A 17,099-nucleotide genomic window follows, 5' to 3' on the forward strand; every position below is an offset into this window, starting at 1 on the left:
AATATATAGTCATGAAGAGATATCATTCATGGGAATGTAACAATAATGGTGATATACTGATCTAGATAATTAAAACTAACAGAACCTTTAATTTTAATAATAATTATAATATTAGTCTAATAGATCCCTTCTGTGTTGCAGCACAGTCAATTTCAAAAGTCTCTCTAAAAATAACAAGAACACTTACATATATAATACTTATTATATATTCAGCCATAGAAGTGATTTACTTGGAGTGGAGAATTTGGATGACAATGGCAATGTGCATGGTCAAGAAGATATATAAGTTGGATTTGAGCACTATGATAGTTAAGGACCACAACACCTCTTGCCAGACTTTAAGGGTCTGTTTGGTTAGGTGTAATGAAGTAGAAATGAATTATTATTTATTTTATTGTATTTTAAAGTAATGGGAATATCCTTTTTACCATTTTATAAGAGTTATATGGCCAAAGACCACTTTCTACCATCAAGTGTCGACGTTTTCTTTCAACAACACCATTTTATTCATGATTTCGGGACAAGAAACCTTGTGAACAATACCGTGAGTGGTCGAAAAACTAGCCCAATCGTTTTGAAGAGCTTTAAGCTTGCAATCTAACTACAGCTCAACTTGATCATTAATAATAATATACAAGTCAAAGGACTATTTTTTTTTAATGTATTATATTATTGGAAAATGGTTGGATAGTGATAAGAGGGTATTATTATTATAAAGATTAAATAGAGTAGACCATCTCTACATATCTCTACAGCTATTATGGATCAATTGGACAGCCTGTAACTGTAAACATTTTTAAATGTTTCATTCTCTCTTCTTTCTCTTTCTCATCAGTTCATACTAGTTTCAAACTCACAATCCAATCTTTTTCTGCAAACAATCAAAGGTAAAAATGGCAACTTTTCCTTTATTTTCATACTCTTTTATTTATTACACCTAATTTCCAATTTTCAGAATCGAATGCTTCTTTTTTCACACAGAACAAAAATGCATGATTTTAGATTCACAATGAGTAATCTTGAATATTTATTTATTTATTTATGTTAGTAGCAGTAAGTAATTGTTAGAAACTAATTTCATTTTAAATTTAACAATATAGATACTTTGGATGTGAAATATTGAATTTTTAGTATTGTATTTGTCGTTACCTTACAACATGATTTGTATATTGAGATATTAAGTTTTCTTTTCTTTTCTTTTCTTTTTTTTTTTGTTTTATTTAATGTCAGCTTATTATTAGTTGATCATTGTGGCAGAAATGGTGAGATTATGTGATTTGCCAAAGGAAATAATTGAGAAAATCATGTTGTGGGCACCTGCTGATTCTGTGTTTCAGTTTAAATTTGTTAACAAGTTTTGGTATTCCCTTATCTCGGGTTTGATCAACAACCCGGAATTTGTTTCCAAACACCTTCTCATCACCAAAAACCAGTCCACTACATCCTTACTTTTCAACTTGCCATCCCCCCATGTGGATCATCGCTTGATCACATTCCCATTGTTGACTATAACCTATAATGATGATGATGATGATGATGATGATGATGATGATGGTAAGAAGGATCATTTCATAGCATCCACAGAAGCTTGTAGTGTACCGCTTATTTGTAACCGGTTGTTGAATAAAACCCATGAGGAGGATGAGGATGATGATGAAGATTTCAGTGTAATACTTATTCCTGATGCAAGGTACAAGGATATGAATCAATGGAGGGAGGCTTATGTATGTGATGGACTCATTTTGCTAGTAAATAAGTTTTGGACAATGGTGTTATGTAATCCTGCTTTGAAAGAATTCATGGTTCTTCCACGACCGTACAACAACACATTTCAATCGTCTTTACCTGCTATAGTATTTGGATTCGACCCAGTGAGCAATGATTACAAATGTGTTGCAGTTTGGTGCAGTTACGAAGGATTGAAAGTTGAGGTATACACATTGGGATCTAATTCATGGAGAGAGATCAACACACATGAAGACATATGGGATGACATACAGGATGAAATGACGGAAGTTGAGGAATTATACGACGGTTTATGTTGGGGAGGTGTTTGTTACTGGTTGGTTAAGGATCCATCCGGTGAGGATGATAACATGATCTTGAGTTTCAATTTGAGTAATGAGGAACTCCAACTCTTTCATGTGCCAGATCTTGAAGCTTTGGGCATTGAATGTGGTTATTGGCTCCACCTTTCGGTGTGGAATGATTCAGTAATGATGTGTTTGACAACTGAAAACTTAATCATTCATATCTTTAGGATGGATGAAGCTGAAGAAGATTCTTGTACCGAATATGATGTGAAGGTTGGACCAATACACAATCATCACAAAGTGTTACCATATTGGAAGAATGATGAGATTCTAATGAGTATCTGGAAGGAAGACGATATGACTAATCTAAAATTGGTGTATTGCAACATTTTCACCCAAGAGATGAGAGATGTTTGTGATATGGATAAGAGCATATTAGATAGTTCAGTTTGTTCTTATGTAAAAAGTCTTGTTTCTATTAGGAGGTAAGTTTGTTTGTTTGTTTGGTTGTGATCCTGTTAGTGTCACTACCTTATAATTGTTCTTAAACATTTGTGTATGTTGTTTTGGAAAGTGATCTCAATGTAATGTTTTGTGTTTGTGGATTGATTCTGGTTTTTTGACCATTAATTCTGTTTGTAAGGTAATTATAGTTTATCTGGTTTACATAGATCTAGGTGGGGTTGGTTGGGGCCACAGAAGTGATTTAGGAGAAATGGAAGTGGAGAAGTACTGTTTATTTGAATTCTGAAACCAATGGAAGTGGAAGTGGAAGTGGTTGTTTCCCAAGCTTTGTTTTCTTATCGGAAGCTAAACTTTATTGTGGTTGGGCAGAGGGGGTGAAAAGGCAAACTAACTTTTGGAATAGTATTCATGTTGATTGTGTAGGGAAGAGTGGTGGGTTGTTATTGTTATGGAATGAATGATGATTGGGAAGTGTGTGTCTGTGGAATCTTTTACTTTGGGCCATATTGATGCTTTTGTAAAATGTCGTTAGTTAAAACAAATCAGAACCTAACTAACCTAACCTTTTGCAATCCAAGAATCAAGAATCAGTTAGTTGATCCTAACTAACCTACTCAGCTACACATCTATTATAAATAGAAGACTTATAACTTCATACCTGATATGAAAATGACGAGCTACCAGATGATTACTGTGTCTTGGATCTTTGAAACTTGGTGTAATTACTGATCTTGATAGTGGATTTTGACTGAGCTTCTTTGAGGCAGCTCACCAAGGACGTAGCCCCAAATTTCTGGTGGTGAACCTTGTAAAATTGCTTAAAACACTTTTACAAAAATCACTTGTAAAGGAGCTTATTAAAGATTTCTGTGTGCAAAAAAAACTGGTAATAGAAAACTTATTAAAGATTAATGAAGCTTCAAGATTTAGTGTAAAGGAGCTTACGTCTCCACTGTGTGATTCGAGTATGTATTTTGTATTACTTTTCTTCTGTACTTAACTTTTCTGTTTCAACCATTTTGTTGATCTTGCATTTGACGTTGCTGTGATTAATTGATTGAGGTGAATCCAATTCACCACAGTTTGGACCTTAATAATAAAATCTGTTTATAGTATAATTTTATCACCATATACCAAGTGATTTTTGTAAAAGTGTTTTAAGTCACACATGCATAATCTGAAAATAAAATCAATAGCCAAAGAACCATTTAAGCACACAAAAAGAGTTGTCATAGAGAGAGAGAGAGAGAGAGAGAGAGAGGAAGGTAAGAGCTTGGCTCGAGTGAATCGCGAGTGTTCAATTTATCCCATGTTAGACCATTTCCTCAACCACTTGTGTTCTTCACATGAAATCCCAGTAAAAGATTTCACAGTTGCACGAGGCCAACCCGGCTTGACTGCATCATCATATGTCAGCACTCCCTTACACGTTTCAGGCGTCGTCACAATCACACTTGGATTACCAAACATGAAGGCCTTGTAGATTCTTGTACTGCCAAATTGAAAATAAAAACACAAATGTTAACACTTGTACATACATCATCATCATCATCATCAATAATGATCATGGAAACTTCTTCTAGCCCATTGTGTTTGTGATTATGTTAAAAGATAAGATTATTGTTTTGTGTGGTGTTTAGTTACAAGTTATAAGTGACTCTTTAGACTTTATGACTTGTTTTATGTCATCATTCTGTTAAGTTAGTTACTATAAAAGGGTGGCTTCTATATTGTTTTAGGACTAAAAGTTCCTAGTACAGAAAGGGTTTGATCACAAGTCTCCATATTGTGTGATTTGAGTGTTGTTTTCTATACAATGCACCTTGTGTAACATTGATATTGATCTCCATTGCGTATGTATTTTTTTTTTTTAATTTCAACATAAACTTCACCTGTATCAAGCACTAATAAGGAAAAAAATACCACAAGTTGAATCCGATTATCAAAGTTTAATCAACAAGCTCAGTAGTTTAACGATGTTGGATTCTTCTTTGGGTTTACTTTCTTAATGATATTAGAGATTTATGCTCTACTTTTTCTGTTGTGATTTTTATTTATTGTCTAAGAATTGTCAATGTAGTAGCTGATACCTTGCTAAATTTGCTTTGCATGCTACTTCAGAACATTATGTGGCTGATGCCCGTTATCAATGAATTTTTTAGTCCTCAGTCTTTTGAATGAAGCTATTTCAGATAGCCAAGCTAAGTAACATACCTAATAGATAATACTCATAGATAAAGTATAATTATTACCTGATGCTCTTGTGTGAGAAGAGGATTTTTCTTCTGTAGCTCTTGAAGTAGAGGCAGCAAATGAAAGTCCCAGCGTAAAAATCAGATATATAGTGAAGAAGAAGAGACTAATTATGGATTGATATACCTCTAATCATGAAAGTCCCACACAAAATCTCTGTATCATCTTTACCAAAAAGAAATAGTAATAAAATAAAAATTTGAAATATATATTATCTCAACCAAGCAAAATTCAATTTTAACACTAAATTATAATTAATGTTTATTTATTTAAACAATGTCAATAGGATGGACAAAAGTAAATAATAGTTGAATCAATCAATCAATCAATACAGAAAAGATTGAATTAAGGCTTCCATAGTTTGATTGTGCAGTCCTCAGCATATGTGGCCACCAAATTTCTATGTGGGTGATGAGCTATACCAATTACATCTTTGTCATGAGCCTTCATTATTAGGTGGTCTAGTTTACCAGATTGATAGTTGAAGCAGTACACATTCCTGTCTTCACCAACACAGTAAATCCATTCCCCTTTAGGTGACACACAAGCTCCCACAAAATCTCCACCTTCCCTTTTACCTGATGAAAAGCTCTTCACAACCTGTCCTTGAAGTGTCATGATGTATACACACGACGTCTTATTACATACAATGATGTGTTGGTCGCTATTAGAACTAGTTTTGGGGAAAAGATGAAGAGAATTGACACACGCATCATCGCCTCCCCTTAGAGGAGGAGGCGGTTTGAAGGTGTGTAGACATTGCGTAGTCTTCACATCCCACACTTTAACGGTGGAATCACTAGAGGCTGTAACAACGCGAGCTCCATGGTGTGTAAAGATTGCATCATTTACATAAGATCCATGGCCTCGGAATTCCTTTAACAATTTGCCAGATTTAATACCATGAATCCTTGCTGTGCCATCAAACGATGTACTCAGCAACTGCGTTCCATCACGACAAAAGAAAACACTGGTGACGCCATGAGAATGTGCGCGTTCAAGACGGCGCAAGCACTGACCACTTCTTATGCGCCAAACTTTGATCTTCCCATCTTGTGATCCAGACGCAAGAACCTCCGAATCCCTACTGAAATTCACACACAACACTGGATCATCATGCATCATGAAAGTTTCATCAGCCTGATACTGTAAATCCTTGTTCAATTTCCCACTAACACAATCCCAAACCTCAACAAATCCATCAACAGAGGAGGAAACAAGAAACTGTCCATCAGGGGAAAAACGAGCACATTCAGGATGACTTTTTGTGCCAAACTTTATGGTATGTGCAAGAGTTGAGGATGGGAATGAAAATGTGTCTTGTTCTTCTTGTTTCATAGCAGCTGTTCCTCTAAATAAGTCAAATTTGTGTGTGTCTGGGGGAACCAATCCTTGGTGTTGTTGCCACTTCAAAGACTGACCAATAAGAGCCATTAGCCTTGAAGGTGGTACAACACTAACCTCTGCTGCAAGTGCTTCACCAATTTCAGCTCTTCTTTTCTCTTTGGTTGACTCTTGATAAGCCTTATTCGGATCAAAATATGTTGTCACCAACAGACGTTCGAGCCTCAAGTATCTTTCGAGTTGTTCTTGCTTCATCACACAACCCATTACCTGAGTCTGTCTTAAGATAGCACGAGCGGTATCCAATTCACCAACCTCAATCATTTCGAGCACAATCTGCTCGTACAAGTCCTCCAATTTATTCTTTGGAAGTTTGAGTTGAGCAATTTGAGGGAGTATCACATCCCATCTTCCATTATTAATATCACCAACAAATGTTTCCATGTTATCTACTGTGTTCAAACATATTTGACACTCATTCTCAAGTGTGTGAAATGTTTGGTGCAATGAATTTTCTTTACAAAATTGAAGCACAATTTTGATCACATCTATAGCTTCGATTTCTAGACTAGACATTTTAGAGGGAAATGGGAAAGAAGAATGAGCTGAGATCCGAGTTACCAAACAAAATTCTTTAATTTCTTAGAAAAGAAAAGAGTAATTTATCTTAATCTTAAAAAACAACAACTGATGTTCTTTTTATCATTTTTATATAATTTAAAAAAAACAAACAAACAAATTACTAAACAAAAAAAGAAACCACCCATCAAAAATTAAAAAAAGTATATCAACTCGTAGGTACACTATTTTAATACCTTTTTATTTTTTTGAGTGAAAAATCAACAACTAAATTCCTAAACTAACTCATTACTGAATAATTGAAACGATTTCAGCTATTTTAAAGGGTTTATATTTTTTTAAAAACTAATACTTTAAACGAACTCAGCTATACAGTGGCCTGTAGGTTATATATTTATATTTAAAAATTAAATGCAGGTTTCAAATGATTTTTAATAAAAAAAAAAATATGTTTAATAATTTAAAATTTTTTATACGAGTAATTTATTTAAACGTTTAATTTTTTTTATTTTCTATTGACCAATCTTTTAGTCGTTCTCAATTCATTATCCTTGAGATCTTTCTCATCATAGTCCTCTAGATTCAGAGTTGTGTATTTCATAGCCATAGCAATCGAAAATCAAAATTCACTTGATTGTATTCTCTTTACACTTATTTCTTAGAGATCTAAGACTCAAAAATTAAGGTATGCTAATTATTTGTACATGTGTTTATAAAAAAGTATATTATAATTGTTTTGTTTATATTAATAGGTGTGAGTGTGAGGTGATTATTTTGAAGTATAAATTTTATTGGACAAAAGAAGGTTTGATAAAGGGGATATTGAGCTTTTTTATAAAATTATTTTTAACAAAATTAAAAAATTAAAATAATTTTATAAAAAGGTTATTTGGTAGAAGTGATTTTGAAAGAGGGTTATTTATTTTAGCTCAATATTGATGAGTACCTAATTTCAAAAATATAACTATATTTATGCCGTAAATTACTCATTTATATTTATATATATATATTTTTAAAGAAAAATGGTCCAAACTTCTCCACAATTCAATCAAATATGATTTCTATCTGCAATGCAATTCTCTATTAATATTATTGTTTTGGTTGATCAAACATTTTGTTTGATACAACAAAACTCTAAAATATGCAATCTTTCAGACCACAAGCAAGCAGCATAAGATTCCCAAACTGTATCCCTCTAATTCAAGTTACTCATATATGTTCTATAATGATATCCAATGGCTTTATCATTTAGTTGAGAAAACAAATGCAGATAACAAAACCTTAAATAAACAAGAAAAAAGCAAAGTTTCATTCATATTAGTCCACATGAGAAAAAAAAAAGAGAAAAAACTTTGCTTTAGGATCACTAACATTAGTCATATTTGGATATGCAGATTTGTCTAATCTGAGTTTTAGTTTTTATTTGCAAACCTGATATAAATAGGGTAATAGCTAACTGCTATTTTTATTTTTTTTATTAAATATTAGACTTTTAGAGTTAGTTTGGAGCTTATTCTAATAGTCTTTAGAGTTATTGTTTTAGGCTATTCCATTGATTCCTCTGCTGAATCTTATTCAAGGTCGGTCTCACAACGTCAGTAAAGGTTGATTCATAATGCCCAACCATCTGCTGTCAATTTATTCACATGAAAATCATAACTAGCAACTTGTTCTCTTTGTTCCAACGCATACGAATCGATAGGACATGTCTTATTTCACTGCAACTGTGTGATATCCTATACCAGTTGGCAGCAACATGTTCGAATTCTGAATTAGAGACGATAATATGTTTGAAGCGGTCTATTTGGATGGAGAGATATAAAGAGTTTCATGGTTCTAAAACTCAGCCAGCAGCGGTTTTTACTTCGCTTGCAAGACTCATTTTTGGGTGATTTTAGGAAAGCATAACTTGGAAAGCAAAATCAAGATAGTTTGGGAGCCATCTTGATGCTGCACTATCGAAATCAATTCGAGGCTGTTACTCACCAGAGGAAATGGAAGCCATTAGATGTTTTTAAGCCTTAAAACATTAATTTCTCATGCATACTGAGATGATAGCCTAACCAAGACATCCTATTTGGTTGCTATGAAGAGAGGTTATACAAACTATCATATATTCATTTTTTTTTTGGACCACTTATGGCATTGGCAACATGCCATTAATCATCTAAAGAGAAAAATAATAATAAAATATTTATATACCATTATAGCAGCAAAATTTGTCTAAGAAATCAAATTATAAGAAAAGGAAGTTATAGCAGCAAGGTAAGACAAGTTCTCACTCTAACGAAGCTACAAACATTACATATAAATTAAGACAAACTCACTCTTTACATAGAAGCCAAAAGGGTTCTCATTTCTTCAACCGATGGGATGTTCTCAGTGGGATAAATCTTGGCAACCAGTTGTGCAAAACTTTCATATTTGTCTAGAAACTCCTTCTTACACTTATCCCATAAAGAAGGCAAAAGTTCCTCTGAAGTCAAGTACTTCTGCAACTTCTTATACATTAAAGCGATAGACTTGTCAACCCCGGATAAACTAGCTTTCAACATCTTTCGAAGATCCATTTTCGACAAACCAAGCTGGAAAGGGATCTCTTCAGGTGTGATTGTGTACATTAAATCTTCTATTCTTCGTGCAAACTGGAAAAGCCTTTCAAATTGACTGTAAATAATTGTGCTGATATAACGAGTGCAAGCTTGCTCATAAGCTTCACTTGCTTGGTGATAGAACTTGGCTAGTGTAGGCACAACATTGGCTAAATCATACAAACTATTCTGAAATGCAGCATAATTCTCTAAAAGAATGATATCAGCATATTTAGGATCTGTTTGAGCAATTTTCTCTAAAGTCACAAACATTATGCTTACAAATTTTGTGTATGCTTGATCAACCAAATCCCTGGATTGTCCTTGAATGTACTGCTCCATCCGAGTAGCAAGAGTTGCAAATCTTGGAATATAGGATAAGACACCCATTTGTCGTACATTGCGTTCGTTTCTCTCAATTTGGTGACAGGCTTCATCAACAAAACGACTGAACTGCAAGGAAATTCTCGACTCCAAGTCCCCGAGCAACAAACGCACAAAACCTGCTGCGTCGGCTTTCTGCCCCGAGAGATAGCGCTCTGTAATCCCATGCATTGATATGCAACGTAAAGGATCAATCTTGTAAGCCCAATCTACTACAGCATAAAAGTCTTCCTGGATCCCATCCAGCAAATCCTGAAGAGATTCATTCAGTGCTGCTAACTCCACAGACGTTTTACCGGTTTTTCCATCATTTTCATCAATGTCCATGATCCCCAAATCATCATCATCCCCATCATCATTGTTCCCAGATTTATTACCATTACCAACACCTCCTGGAGGCACAAGTGTAGGAACTTCAAAGCACATGAAGTGTGCGAAAAAGGAACTCTCATCTACAAGGAGCGGGATAAAAATCGTCAGCATTTTAGCATAAGCTTCAGACACTGTAGAAGTATCTGCAGCATTAACATTCTGTGAGGATCCTGTAGAAGCTTCAAGCCAGACAGTTGGATTTCTCGACGCTTTTGTGCTAGCACGAAGCTCGTTTGCAAATTCACGAGCCTCTCGACGAAGAAGCAAATTAAGGGAACTACAATATGCTTTCCTCAATGGCCCCAGGCAGTTATTATCAAGACTCTTCAAATGTTGTAAAAGCCTAGCATATGTCCTGCATTTGTACCGCAAATCAGCATGATCAGGTCTCTTCAATTGTCCCTTCTGTGAAAAGTAACTCTTGTCACTTATCATGAAATCAACTAAACTCGCAAAGTAATTTCGCAGAAACTCAGAAGCTCTCCTAACAAATGTAGCTTTCAATTTCTCAAGTTCAGCTCGCTTTTCTTTGACAGCTCTCATGTTAGCATAGGTAGGATCCAAATGAGGTACTTCAAGACCGCGTAAAGCACCAGCCAACCATTCACAGGCTTCTACATTCTGAACCATACGAGCCTCATCGAATAAACCTCCTGTTAAACAAGCTGCATACTCAGAAGGAACACGCAATCGCTCAAGAAGCTTATCTAACTCCTCAATGAGAGCTTTATTATTTACAGATTGCATCTCTAACTTGTTATTACGAGTTTCAATCGATTCAATATCTTCCCTCATGTGTCTAAGCTTCACATTAAAGATTCCTAACCATTCATCCATATCATCAACACAATTCGAAGCTACCTCAAGCCCTTGTAATACCTCATCAATCAAAGGTTCACTTTCTAAAATGGAATGCACATTTGCAGCTTCCAAAGCATGAAGCTCTCTCTTCAACCTTTCAGAAAAGGCCTCTGCTTCACCAATACCCATAACATAAGTACCCAAAAGAGCCTCCCCAACAATATCCTCTTCTTCAATTTGAGAAACAAGCTCTTTCTCCACAGTAACTTTCGAATCAATTTCAGTTACTGTTGTTGAAACAGGACCATCTTGTTGTACAACCCTTTGATTTTTCGTAACAGTAGGCTTATTTTCCTTAGCCCAAAGAGCCATTTCTACAACATCTATACCAACAACTTTAGGAAGACGATCTAACACATCTTTGCAAATGTTAAGAATACACAACAAAAGACGATTCCTATCATCGATATTTCGCATTGTCCACTGAGGTGGAGCAACACTCTGGCTTCTAAGATTATCAAATCCCAACGTGAAAGTACACCCAGTGGGATCATTTGATATGACCTCAATCTTCGAAAGATGTTTTAGTTTATACAATTTTGCAGGCTCAAGTACTCCCCCTGTGGAATATTTTAAAACTCGAAGAAAAGCTTTAGTTTTCTGACCTTTGGATTTTGTGGAAAGCGCAAGAACCCTAGGTTTCCCCATGTGACGGCCAAGCTTGCCGGATTTACCCCAGACGCCTCGACCTTTGACGACACGGATCGACATGAGGATACTCTGTTTCGTGCCTTCGATTGCCGCCTCACAAGCTCGCCTGAGCTCATCGTCGTCTGCGCTCGATTTCGCCATTTTTGGTGCTCCTTGGCAGTTAGATCTCAATCGAGTTTCTCAAACTGATAATCATATTGTTATTCTCTCTCTATATATATATTTATTTTTTAGAGAAATATTTTTATTCTTTTTCCTTATAACATTTTCTTTTTGAAATAAATATGTTTTTATTCTATTTACTTATAATATTTATTTACTGCATTCTTTATATTTATAAAAATGGAAGGAAAGTGGGTGTTTGGAATCGATTATTGCTAACAAAGGAATCTTGTTTGTTTTGAGGGTTCGTTTGGATCCCTGTATAAGGGCTCCGTATTGTATTAAATTATAAGAGTATCATGTTTGGGTGGGACCTTGTATTGTTTGTAATAGATATTACAACCCTAATTTTTAATACAATCTATCCTGTATTATTCTATGCTGAATGAAAACAGTGTATAAGGTTGTATTGTATTATTTTGGACAGTGTTAGCCAGTACTCTCCCTCTCACCCAAACTTCTTCATTTTCCCGTTCAGCCATCTTTGCCGATTCTCTGGCCGATTTGGCCTGGATTTCTCGGTGAAGAGCAACTTCGTGTTCTCCGGCAAATCGATCTCTCAGATTCATTTCTCAGTGAAAAGCAACTTCATCTTCTCTAGCATACCAATCTCTCATATTCGTTTGGTATTCTCTCTCTCTCTCTCTCTCTCTCTCTCTCTCTCTCTCTCTCTCTCTCTCTCTCTCTCTCTCTCTCTTCTCCGGAGAAATCGATTGAGAGCTTTTATTACTGTGTACGGGTACAACTCCATCAGTACCTGAACTGTTTTGTTCTTGAGCTTCAAGTTTCGGATCTAGATGATCGTAATCCAAATCTAGATACAGAACCATATCGGGGAAGACGTACTGACCGGAGTTCAGATCTGGACTTTCCATGGCTTTAGGGTTAGGAAGAATCCATGAAGCAGCTTCAGCCTCTTCGGTACTTACTTCGGCTGTGGTTTGATCTGAACAGTCTTTAATTTTTTTTTCAGTTTTTATTTGATTTTTTTTAATTTTTGCAATTTTTTTAATTAATACAATACAATACAATGTGAGCCAAACATTGTATAATTTAACACAACACTAATACAATTCAATGCCAAACATAGTATTGTATTAAAATTATACAATCCAATCCAATACAATACAACCCAATACATTATAATACAATACAATACGGCGTACCAAACGAGCCCTGAGTGTTTAGCTTTGGATTGTTATTCCCTTAGTAATATAATTACCCTTGAGGAGGGTAATGTTGATACTTTAAAAAATGGTAGGATTGAAACATTACCTTCCATTATATTAATTTAAATAGCATTTTTGAATTAATAAATAAATTTAAATACCAATAATATTATCATTTATTATAAATAAAATATTACCATATATATTTAATTTGTGAAATCAATTTTTTTTTAACTGAGTTATTTTTATATTATCGGCAATAATATATGTATATTCATTACACATAAATTTTATGCGGATGGTGTACATAATGACATAGCAAACAAAAATAAATAATGTAGTGATAAAATATATAAAAAATATTCATTTTAATTAATAAAAAATACAATAAAATTTAATATTTACTAATTAATAAATAAATTTCTTTAATAAATAATTATTTTATTTTTTATATAATTAACATTAAATAAATATAATAAAAAAATATTTTTATTTTTATTTTTTAAAACAATATATAAGATTCATGTACTCAACCAAACAGTGTAATTTAATTAACAGGAATATGATTACATATTACCCTACACAAACAAACACAGTTTACACATTTCCCTATAATCATATTCTCCTTCATAATATTTTCTATAATCAAATTATTTTGAACACCTCGTACCAAACTGTTTAAAGTTTTTGTTGATTTAGTAATTAATCTATTTTGGGTAAATATCATTTTGGACTATGTGTTTTGCAAAAGTTATCAATTAGACCCTTTATTTTATTAAATGCCAAAATGGACCCTATATTTTTCAAAATGGTAAAAATAGGACCTTGAGCTCAATTTTTAACAATTTTATTTTTTAATATAATCAACTTTAAGAAAATTTCTAATACGAATAGATACAGAAAATGTAACCACTTTTATCATAACATCTCTAAATCATTGTTGATTTAGTAATTAATCTATTTTGGTAAATATCATTTTTGATCATGTGTTTTGCAAAAGTTATCAATTAGACCCTCTATTTTATTAAATACCAAAATAGACCCTATATTTTTCAAAATGGTAAAATAGGACCCTGAGCTCAATTTTTAACAATTTTATTTTTTAATATAATCACCTTTAAGAAAATTTCTAATACAAGAAAATGTAACCAGTTTTATCATAACATCTCTAGATCATATTATTATTAAGTTTTATTTTGATAAAAAATCAGTTGAGAGTCCTATTTGTACAATTTTAGAAAATACAGGGTCAATTTTGTCATTTAACAAAACAAAGAGTCTAATTGGTAACTTTTGTAAAATACAGGGTCAAAAATAGTATTTACCCATCTATTTTTTCTCCTAAATGTTATTTAGGATTTTACCTTTGAATTATGACTTATGTATTAGTGTACCTCTTAACTTTTTAGCCTTTTAAAAATGGTCCACTATATTTAATGCTGTAAATTAGTCTAAAAAATTCAGGAGCACAATAATACTTATGTCATAATTCAGGATAAAATCCTAAATAACATTTATATTATCATTTAATAGAATAATTAAGTAACTTAGCAAACACATGACGAGTAGTAGACTGGAATATAAAGAAAATCAACGTTCTGAAAATATGATTTTGTACATAGATAATTGGCGCATTGAATTGAATGAAATTACACATAAATCATTAAATTAACTAATCTCAATAGTTTAAGGGTAATTTATAACTATCAGAAAAGTTTATAATGCATAATTTGATACATGCCAAAATTTAATTAAAAATCCTAATTAGTAAAAAAAAAAATGTAATATTTCCCTGAACAAAAATTATAATAAAAACATAAATATATTTGGGTGATTCTAGAATGCACCTCTTAAAAGGGATGTATTGATACACCCTTGACTTGTTTCAGCATCAAGAAAATTTTTTTAGTCTAATTTTTTTTTATATTCATTTACGTTATAACTATTTAAGATAACTTATAAAATTTTGAGAAATTCCGAATAATTTACAATATAGAAAATAATGTTCAAACAATCTATTTTACACGCGTATAAAATAAAATAATCACGCGTGCAATACACTGTTTGAACGTAGTTTTCGGCGTGTTAAACTTTTCCAAATTTCTTAAAATTTTGCAGGATGTCTTAAATAACTATAACGTACATGACCATGAGAAAAAATTTAATTAAAAAATTATTTCGAGTGCTAAAACAGATAAGAGTGCATCAATGTATCCGTGAAAAAAAATATATTTCCCAATAAATACGGGTGTATTGTAGAATTTCCCAATATATTTTATTTTTGTTATGAAAAATATATCCGTGAAAAAAAAAAAACACGGGTGCAATTGCCGTTGGCACTAAGTATATATATATAGTGGAAGCTCACAGTTTTTTTAGCTTGAAAATCTTTGTTCTTTGAGTTTTCTGAGAAAGAAAGGCCATTTCTCATCTCCAAGATTTCTTCTCTGCTTTTCAACTTCAAAGGAAACTCTTGTACAGTTCATCTTCTCCCTGCTTCGTTTACAACCTCATTGGTTTGGATTTTCTCCTCCATTTTCTCTTTAATTCTTCTTATTCTGAAAAGTTTCATTTCAAGATTATATATTGTTCAAAAAGAAAGAAAAATGTCATGCATTTTCTTAATTTGATTATTCTGTTCTGTTAATAATACATACTAAATAATCTTGAAGTTTCATTAATCTTTATGTTAATTTCTATTACCAGCTGTGTGATTAAATAAATGCCTTATTAGTCTTTTTCTTTCAAGAGTTTGAAACTTTCATAGAAAGCCTTGTTTTAATTCTTGGTGTGATTTTAGGACATATTGTTTTAATATATGAAAGTCTATTTATGGTTATTTGCGATTTGCCAATAGACATATTGGAGGAGATTATGTTGTTGGTACCTGCAAATTCTGTGTTTCAGTTCAAATTTGTGAACAAGTTCTGTTATTCGCTGATCTCGGGTTTCATCAAGAACAAGGAATTTGTTTCCAAGCACCTCGTCATGACCAAAAACCAGTCCTCTGTATCCTTATTTTATAGTCGCCTTTCCTCCATGTCGATCATAACTCAATCACATATCAATCATTGACTATAACCTATGATGATGATGGTGTTGAGGGTGATCAAAGTGATGATGATAGTTTACCTCTTATTCGTGATGAAAGGTGCGATGGAATCGGATTTATCACTGCGATGGACTCATTTTGCAAGTAAATAGTCTTGGGAAAATGGTGTTATGCAATCCTTGTTTGAAAGAATCCATGATTCTCCCAGAACCAAATAACACTACAATCAAAGGGCCTTATCCCAAGATAGGATTTGAAATTGATTCTATAAACAATGATTTCAAATGTGTTGCCATCTGGCTCGATGGACAAGATTGCACAGTTGAGGCATACACAGTTGGTTCTGATTCATGGAGAGAGCTCAACATTTATCAAGACATAATATACTCTCTTATTGGTACCCAACTTAATGATGGAATATGTTGGAGAGGTGTTTGTTATTGGTTTGTGTGGTCTTACTCTTATGATGCATGTGAAAACATTCTGACTTTTAATATGAGTGATGAGGAAGTTGAGCTCATAGCTTTGCCAAGTTTTGATGAACCTTTGGTTCCTGATTATTTGCCTCACCTGTCAGTATGGAAAGATTCAGTTGTAATGTGTTGGAGATTCAATGGCAACATTCTTCATATCTCCACCATGGATGGTACCAAAGTTGTTAAGGTACCATTAGAGAATTGTTTTCGAGTGTTACCATTTTCGAAAAATGATGATATTCTAATCAAAGTTTGGAAAGATTGTAGGGTTGAACCACAGTTGGTGTCTTGCAACCTTCGTAGAGGAATGTTAAGAGAACTTGTTTATGTTTTAGAACTAGATAGAAACATATTTGCTTTTTTGGGTTGTTTCTATGTCAAGAGTTTGGTTTCTATTAGGAGAGGAGGTGAAGTTTAATCCAAATACAGACTTTGAGTTGATTAAAAATGGTGGTAATGTAATGTTTCACTTTATTTGTTTATTAAAGATTTATATCTCAATGTAAAGTTCTGTGACCAAGTACATAATAAAAGATTTATATCTCAATGTAAAGTTTTGTGTTTGTGACTCTATTTTTCATTACAAATTTTTCACTCATCTGTCTATGTTAGATAGATGACACTAAAACACAATTACAAAATTCTTGTTCAAAGTTTGTATGCGGTATTCATTCAAAGTAGGGGTGTTTGCGGTGCGGGTGGTGCGA

The 17,099-nt window shown here is 33.2% G+C and overlaps 4 protein-coding genes across 5 annotated transcripts; 2 read left to right on the plus strand and 2 right to left on the minus strand.

Annotated features, from left to right (window-relative positions):
• Positions 1 to 745: 745 nt before the first annotated feature.
• LOC115715752 (F-box/kelch-repeat protein At3g06240) lies at positions 746 to 2,688 on the plus strand. 2 transcript variants are annotated; one of them, XM_030644421.2, is made up of 2 exons: positions 746 to 887; positions 1,231 to 2,688. In XM_030644421.2, the coding sequence occupies exon 2, from the start codon at positions 1,260 to 1,262 to the stop codon at positions 2,520 to 2,522; it is 1,263 nt and encodes a 420-aa protein (XP_030500281.2). In that variant the 5' UTR covers positions 746 to 887; positions 1,231 to 1,259; the 3' UTR covers positions 2,523 to 2,688. The 2 variants fall into 2 exon arrangements, with proteins under 2 accessions (XP_030500281.2, XP_030500282.2); XM_030644422.2 differs by having other exon boundaries at positions 1,258 to 2,688.
• Positions 2,406 to 7,099, minus strand: LOC115717143 (suppressor of mec-8 and unc-52 protein homolog 1-like). Its single transcript, XM_061115102.1, has 2 exons — positions 4,751 to 7,099; positions 2,406 to 3,990 (listed from the first exon to the last, which is right to left on the minus strand). Exon 1 carries the CDS (start codon positions 6,669 to 6,671, stop codon positions 5,097 to 5,099), a length of 1,575 nt encoding a protein of 524 aa, XP_060971085.1. The 5' UTR covers positions 6,672 to 7,099; the 3' UTR covers positions 2,406 to 3,990; positions 4,751 to 5,096.
• Positions 7,100 to 8,852: 1,753 nt separating this feature from the next.
• LOC133037708 (exocyst complex component SEC3A-like) lies at positions 8,853 to 11,747 on the minus strand. The gene has a single exon (XM_061115103.1). It carries the CDS (start codon positions 11,672 to 11,674, stop codon positions 9,005 to 9,007), a length of 2,670 nt encoding a protein of 889 aa, XP_060971086.1. The 5' UTR covers positions 11,675 to 11,747; the 3' UTR covers positions 8,853 to 9,004.
• A 3,493-nt stretch (positions 11,748 to 15,240) lies between these two features.
• On the plus strand, positions 15,241 to 16,979 carry LOC133038528 (uncharacterized). The gene is made up of 2 exons (XM_061116697.1): positions 15,241 to 15,380; positions 15,722 to 16,979. The coding sequence occupies exon 2, from the start codon at positions 16,079 to 16,081 to the stop codon at positions 16,808 to 16,810; it is 732 nt and encodes a 243-aa protein (XP_060972680.1). The 5' UTR covers positions 15,241 to 15,380; positions 15,722 to 16,078; the 3' UTR covers positions 16,811 to 16,979.
• The last annotated feature ends 120 nt before the right edge of the window (positions 16,980 to 17,099 follow it).

The sequence above is a fragment of the Cannabis sativa genome, chromosome 5 (assembly GCF_029168945.1).
Source record: "Cannabis sativa cultivar Pink pepper isolate KNU-18-1 chromosome 5, ASM2916894v1, whole genome shotgun sequence".
Taxonomy (NCBI): Eukaryota; Viridiplantae; Streptophyta; class Magnoliopsida; order Rosales; family Cannabaceae; genus Cannabis; species Cannabis sativa.

Coding starts and splice junctions, on each gene's coding strand:
- LOC115715752 (XM_030644421.2), top strand. CDS start 1,260: ATGGTGAGATTATGTGATTTGCCAAAGGAAATAATTGAGAAAATCATG.
- LOC115717143 (XM_061115102.1), bottom strand. CDS start 6,671: ATGTCTAGTCTAGAAATCGAAGCTATAGATGTGATCAAAATTGTGCTT.
- LOC133037708 (XM_061115103.1), bottom strand. CDS start 11,674: ATGGCGAAATCGAGCGCAGACGACGATGAGCTCAGGCGAGCTTGTGAG.
- LOC133038528 (XM_061116697.1), top strand. CDS start 16,079: ATGGTGTTATGCAATCCTTGTTTGAAAGAATCCATGATTCTCCCAGAA.